This window comes from Lottia gigantea (assembly GCF_000327385.1).
Source record: "Lottia gigantea unplaced genomic scaffold LOTGIsca_22, whole genome shotgun sequence".
In the NCBI taxonomy this organism is placed as follows: Eukaryota; Metazoa; Mollusca; class Gastropoda; family Lottiidae; genus Lottia; species Lottia gigantea.
In genome coordinates, this window is record NW_008708555.1 from 721103 (window position 1) to 728582 (window position 7480).

The 7480-nt window shown below is 33.0% G+C and overlaps 1 protein-coding gene across 1 annotated transcript; it reads left to right on the forward strand.

The window, feature by feature from the left end:
- Positions 1-3689: 3689 nt before the first annotated feature.
- LOTGIDRAFT_214569 (hypothetical protein) lies at positions 3690-5090 on the forward strand (the record flags this gene model as incomplete). Its single annotated transcript, XM_009054554.1, has 2 exons — positions 3690-3857; positions 4896-5090. Exons 1-2 carry the CDS (start codon positions 3696-3698, stop codon positions 5088-5090), a joined length of 357 nt encoding a protein of 118 aa, XP_009052802.1. The 5' UTR covers positions 3690-3695.
- Positions 5091-7480: the final 2390 nt, after the last annotated feature.

A 7480-nucleotide genomic window follows, 5' to 3' on the forward strand; every position in this document is an offset into this window, starting at 1 on the left:
CCTACCATCTTCACAAATCACAATGTCAAACTATTACTATAATGTCTTATAAGACGCGCTTCGCAGCTTGACATTGTGAAGATGCGGGCCTGTTGGATCATTGAGTTCTCAAATGCCTGGTTCTGCTACTCCTGTGAGCCTCCTTAACATACCGTTCCCCACCACCCCTACCCCTATTTATAGAAACATCACATTTATGGCGGGGAATGTGTGTCAATATTAAATGCTATGTAGCTAATGCATATTACAAGTTCAATGTCGCAAATGTAAGAAGTTAATGCAAAATGTTGAATGCAACGATGTTAAACTAATGCTGCTAATGTACACATTGTGTTTAATTTTGTTATCTGATTATCAGTCACTATTTTAATACACCTCTGCGCAAAGCTATTTATTTCTCAAAATATTAGGTGTAAATATAAATGATATAAAAGACTTCTCTCCTATAGAAGCATTGACCAAGGTCACGAGAGGAGTCCGTGAATATCGGTGTGATTATTTTATTTTATAGAATACTTTCTACTTAAATGTTATGTATTTATATTAATCATAACATCTAAAGAAAATGAAAATGAAATGAATGAAGTTTTACGTCCTACCTTTCTGCACCATGTGGGCTAATGAAGGCGAACAACGCCATGCAGGGCGCAATGAGGAAATTTTGCCAGGACAGGGGAATTAGCCTTCGCCTACTCTTTTTCATTTATTCATATAATTCAAATAGTGAAACATTACATCCAGGAAATATGGACATATATATATAAAAAATAAAATAATCGGACAAAAAAAAGACATATTTCAGGCTTTACAAAATGTGACCTTGATATATATCCTTGAGGTCAAACATTTGGAAATATTAGGCCTATATTTTAGATACAAAGAGATCACAAGATAAAAATTTTTTTCTAACACAAATAATATTGTCGTATTTATATAAAGTCTAGTTGGAAAAGACACCATAAGACGAGTTTGATACATGTATTTACAAATGAAAAGTTTTAAAAGAAATAATGGCTTATTTTAGTTGTGGTCTGTAGGCTTAAATGATTTTATCAAAATCCAAAAAGGAATAGAAGTTGTTTTTGTAATTCAAATATTGGTTGAAGAAATTTTCTTTGAAGTCGAAATATGATTCACTAGCGGAACAGAAATCCGGACTGTAATATCGATTTTTCACTTTCATCCAGAAACAGTGAAGAAAAATGAAACTTGGGGCGGTGTCCATTTTGACAGACGGATGTTCGAGTGTCTGGATAAACCAAGACTACAAAAATCAAGATGGCGATAAGGAAGATGTTAATTTCTGCGGCTTATTTATTGAATTATTCTCTTTAACAGGCCGATATTATAGAATAATTCGACAAGAATAGTCGCAAGGAAACAGTTGGATAATTGTGCTATTAGGCTACATAAAGATCGGCGTGAATATTTGATATTTTGTGTTTGAAATATTGAATGAAAGTTGACCCGAATTTGACAAAATTTCACTTTGTTTTTCGCCTTTTTGATGATTATTACAGTCGTTGAATCATAATTTTCGTTTATTTACACGCTCTGGTAATTTTGATAGGAGCTATCATTGTTTTCATAAACAACACATACCATCATTTGAAATCTACACCAGTTGAGCTGTTATTTTGAACAAAGATTCAGAAATTTTGCTACCAAATTTAATTTGAGGTTTGACATTTAGATCTAATATTGGTGTCTGAATTGGATCAGTGCTGGAGGCAGAAGTAAAAGTGATCTATTAAAAAGTGTCAGTTACTCTCATCATTGAACTAATTTTTATTTCGTACATCGACAAGATTATCAATAAATACAGCCATAATGAGGTTAGTAAGTTAGAGAAAATTAAAAATAAAAGCCCATCCTTGTCATAACAAGGCTAGTCTACTTCATTTTTCTAAGCTTTTATGTTTATATCTCATGATTAATGCTTTTTGCATAGTCTTAATAATACATAGCTAACCAACAGACCATCCCTTACCCGCTGTTTTCTTAAACAATTTTGATAAAAGTTTGCTTATTTTTGAAAAAAGTCTTTGTTTTGCATTCCCTGTTTAAGTTACTGCATTTTTCTTAGCGTTTATGTCAATGTCATGATTAATGCTTTTTGCATAGTCTTGATAATACACAGCTAACCAATGGACCATCCTCTACCTTTTGCTTTCTATAACTAATTTAAAAGAAACATCTCAATATTTTTTTGAAACAAATGATAGATTTCATTTGGATAGCAAATGATAAAGATCCAATGGCACTAGCTTTAATGCTTAAAAGATAATTTGTGTACCATTCTTGTATTTAAAGGAATTGTAAATTTTTGTATGTATTGGGACACTCATGATAGAAACAGACAACTGAGTGGAATTGCAGGAACCACAGACATCTTGACTGAAAATTGGAATGATGCAAATTGATACAGACACTATCAATGTCACCAAAACATCTAAAAAATTGATGAAACCTTGAGAATTCCTAGATCTTGGAGGGCAAGGCATAAGCACACTTGTTATTTCTGCAAATTTTATTAAAATTCAAAAAGAAAAAATCGGTTGATTTTCACCAATTAAGAATCGAGTGACCTGACAAGACTGTCTACTTGTTATAGATTTTATTGTTGTGAATAATGTTTTTATGGGTGTGTGTCGATTTTCTTGTTCTAATGTGAGATAAAGTCATTAGAACTAGATCTTCTGAACATTTTAATTGTTTACAAGTCATTTTATTCATATAACAAGACATGAACAGGTTTTAGGAACAGGCTTTTATTTGTTATAAACTTTGCATTGAAAATTTTCAGTCCTATTTTAGTGCATAACTTTTGATTTGTTGCCAGTTTTCATTTTGTATGAGCTTATACATGCATATGAAAGGGATTGTAAAGGAAAGGTGTGTCACTATAACTAAGTGTTTGATGACGTCACTTATCACAAAATACACTTTGTGTCATATAAATTATTAGGTCCTTTAAGATTAGTGACGTCACCAAACACTTATTTTTAGTGGAAATGCAGGAATCACAGATGTCTGATTGAAAATTGGAATGGGGCAAATTGATGCTATCAGTGTCCCTGCCTGGTACACATACAAAGTTTAGAAAAAATCTTTACAATCCCTTTAAATAGATGAAAATGAGTCCTTATGATAAAAATATGTTCTTTTTTAAGTTTTTTTCAGACCTGACTGGCAAATACATACTTATCAACAGCCCTGCCAATATGATAACTAATAGATTTCATACTCTGTGATTAACAATATGTAAAAAAAACAATTACAACGACTTCTTTATTCAGTCTAATGAAAACATAACACATCTTAAAATTGATCTTAGGTCAACAGCTTCTAAATTAGTTAATGAGGGGAGGGAACTACTTACAATCAGGTTTTTAATCATTAGGATTAATAAAGATGGAAAGCCCTTGGGTAAAATGGCTGATGAGGAAATTAAAAACATTTATGTTAGCTGCAAAAGCTTAGACCCTGTAATTTTTACAATGATGGTTAGTCTCGAGCTTACAGCAAGTCTATAATATTCACAAATTTACATTGGCTTTTTTTATACAAAATTATGAGCGCTATATCATTGGTTACTCAAATATTCTGATGTTTTTTGTAAGTGTGTATTTATTCACTATCTTTATATCTAATATCACCTTCACATTGTGTTTAATGTTTTCCATTCTAGTGAAATGGCAATAATCGCTGCCAGGGCGTCTGTCATGATTTACGATGATGCCAATAAGAAATGGGTGCCGAGTGGACATACACAGGGGTTATCTAAGGTTCAGATTTACCATCATACCACTAATAATACATTTCGTGTTGTTGGTAGAAAGATACAGGATCATGAAGTAAGTACTAGAACTGTTTTTATTTTATACACTGTTAGCATCATGCTCACTGTTTTCTAGCTTTTTTGTTTAGTTTTTCTGTCAAGGGCTCTTGTTCAATGGCAGTATTCCCTAGCGTACAATCAGACCTTTACAAGCTACAAACTAATGTGATGCAAGAAAAGTGCTTATTTATGTCAAGGTATTAAGTTTGAAATAGATTGACATGCGAAGATGACCCGGATATTATGAAACTGAAAATATGTAAGGAAAAATATAGAAACAAAAAACACAAGGGAATATTATAAAGTTACCCCTCTTCTTCATTTCATCTGATGACAAATCATATTTCAAATTGTGTTGAAAGTTTATGGACTTCAAATGAATAAGACAATTTTATGGATAGATACTTTAAGAAAATAAAATTGTCTTATTTATTTAGTTATCTGTACTTGTACTATGCTATTGAAGGATTAGTTATATACTTTGTTATTGTGTACAACACTGTGTTACACCACACTATATTCCCTCTTATGTTTTTTGTTATTTGAATATATAAGTACTAAAGAATCATCATATTATTCTGTTGAACAATTGTAATAGGAAACAAGGAACAGGAAGTTTACACTAAAATAAAATCAAAACATTTATAATATGTATTATAAGTGAATTAGAGTTATACTAATTAACATGTATGTTATTTATTAACAATTATTAGTTCAATATGGTACATAAACTATTTTTAAGCTCAACAGAATACATAGCAGTACCACATTAGCCTCATGATAAGTTGATTATGGCATAAACTACATTTCATTAGCGTTATAAGGGTGGAAAGTGATGAAACTTCATTTTCTTGGCTAATTAGAGTATGAAATGAAATTAAATATGATTTCAAATATGATGCACATCCTCATTGCCAACGAACTGTGCACTATACACAAGATATACTGCCCATTTCTAGGTTGTAATAAACTGTGCAGTATGCTTATAAATTAACGTCACATTTGTTATTTCCTGTGATTGGCCGCTACATTATTTAATATCCTTTCGTTTTAGGTCGTAATAAACTGTGCAGTATTAAAAGGGTTAAAATATAATCAAGCCACGCCCACATTTCATCAATGGAGAGACAGTCGTAATGTTTATGGATTAAATTTTGCTAGTAAAGAAGAAGCAGAACAGTTTGCTCAGACCATGTTGACAGCATTAGAAACTTTGAACAGTAAGTTTATTTCGCCCAAATTATCGTAAAGGTGGTTATATTTCTTTGCCCTATGCCCGTCCTTCTTCAGTTTTTAAAGGGATTGTAAAGAGTTTTCTAGTCTTTGAGTATCAGATACACTTATAGCTTCTTTTTAAACCATTCTGATATATTCGGTGGGATGCATACTTCCTCTTTACTTGTGCATTGCATGTGTTCTTTGAACTCTGAGTGTAAATGAAACAGAACATCATATACCCTGAACTCTAAGTCATAAAAGTAAAAGCCTACTAGTATGACATCACTTAGTAACGGCTGGTTGCCGGTAAAATGACCACCGAAAGGTTAATAAAATTGTTGTACATGCAAATAATCATAAGATCCAAAACCAAGCGATATTGTTATTGTCTTTGACCATCCAAAATGATCCATTTTCCTGTACAAGGATAGGTTAATTATATATAAGGAAGGAGAGTCTTGTGTCTTGAGTACTATTAAAACAAGTTATAAGACTAGTCATGAATCAGAAAATACACATACAGAATAAATATCAACAACTTGAATTGAAATTAGTCATGTGATATTTAAACTAAGAGGTTACTGTTATAGATCAGGGGGTTGTTTACTCTTTGTTTACCTGTTTTACCTAATTAATTTGTGACTTGACAAATGAATCTGTCTATTGTACATCAGGTAAGAAAGTTTGTAGTTTGATTCCTTAGATGAAGAGAGTCAGAGATGCACACGGAGGAAGGTTTTTATTATTCAGATTGGACAGAACACTAGGTCTAGAGGTCCTGTGTACAACAGGCTGTGTACATTAAAGATTCGTTGATATTTAGGAAATATAATAAGGAGAAGATGAATGATATTGTCTTGGCGATATTACGATTTATTGCACACTTCTGGTTGTTGTGGGCAATCGTAGCTCAATAAGGAGCAGAAAATAGGTTGAAAATTGTGTTTATTTTATAACAAGAAGGTATTTTGTGGGGTGTTTTTCCAATTATTTCAGTTGTCAGATTATGACGTCTCCATTTTCTTTCTGAAGCCATTGTTGTAAAATAGTGTTTGTCATGTTAGTGAATGTTATATTTTCTTCTATTTATAGATATGTACAGGACACCACCCCCTGTCACCCCTGCTCCCCCACCCCCACAGACCATATATTCACAGATCAACGTAGTTGGACCAGTAGATCATTCAGACGGCCAAAATGATAGGTAAGGCTTTTCTTTTATTTGATTGGTTGGAAGGTTTTATTAAGTGTTATTAGTATTTTTATCATAGTTTTAATGTCTTTGTTAAAATACTCAGAATTCCCCTTTGTGGTATTTTTCATGTAGAGTTGCCACTTACGTTTGAAAGTTAAAATGACGGCTCGTCATTTCTTGAGACACTGCCATATATAGAAAAGACAGATAAGAATATCAAGTAAAATTCCTAGTTTGAGATATCTATGAAGGAATTATGCGATTTTCATAATTTCTAGTACTTCTGAAGACCATTTACATATATTCAACACTCAAATCAACCCCAGATAATGACACATTTGTCTCTTTAAATGAAAAGTCACATTAAAACAGTGCTGTTTTAGATTAAAATGCTTAATCTCTCAGAACATTACTGCCTATTTGTGACTGGATTATTCAAGTCTGGAAGTAGACATGGTTAAAATATTTGTGTAGTTTGTCTTCTTTACATTCCTTTCGTAGATGTCAAGCAGCTATTAATGTCATTTGTTAAATCGTCATTGTATATTATATTTTGTAGGATGGCAAGAGAAGATATTTATAGTCATAAAAGAACCAAATCTGGAGGCGAAGGTAAAATAACAATACTCTGTCACATCTTAGTTAAAATATCCAGTTATTTTATACTTAATGTGTCTCCGGCAGTGTTAATTAAGCTTACATAAGAGCTCAATTAAAAAAAAATGTTCAATGACATTGTGGTGAAAACCATCTCTTTGTAACTGTGGCGGAGGTCAGTGATGAAAAATGTACATGTTAAGTTGGATTAAAGATTGTTTTGAATTAGTTGAAGATGACATACAAAAACTGTTACTTTTTCAGAAATGATTCAAGAGCGTAACGATCCATCACCAAGTTTACCCCAAGCACCTGCAGCTCCACCTGCCCCTCCCGCTCCTCCAGCAGCTCCCCCTGCACCTACCCCCCCTGCTCAACAAGGTATCCCTAAACCTCCTGCAGTTCAGAGTGGAGCACCCCCTCCCCCACCCCCTCCTCCTAGTGGTGGTGTCAGTAACAATTCTAATGATACCCCCTCGAGTGTCAGTGGATTAGCTGCAGCCTTACAGAGTGCTAAATTAAAGAAGGTTGCCAAGGTGAGTATATAAATTGGAGTTATGTTCAGCTTTTCTGCACCCAATTATGTTAAGACAGGCAATGCAATGCCAGCAGTGGGCAATGGGGGAAAT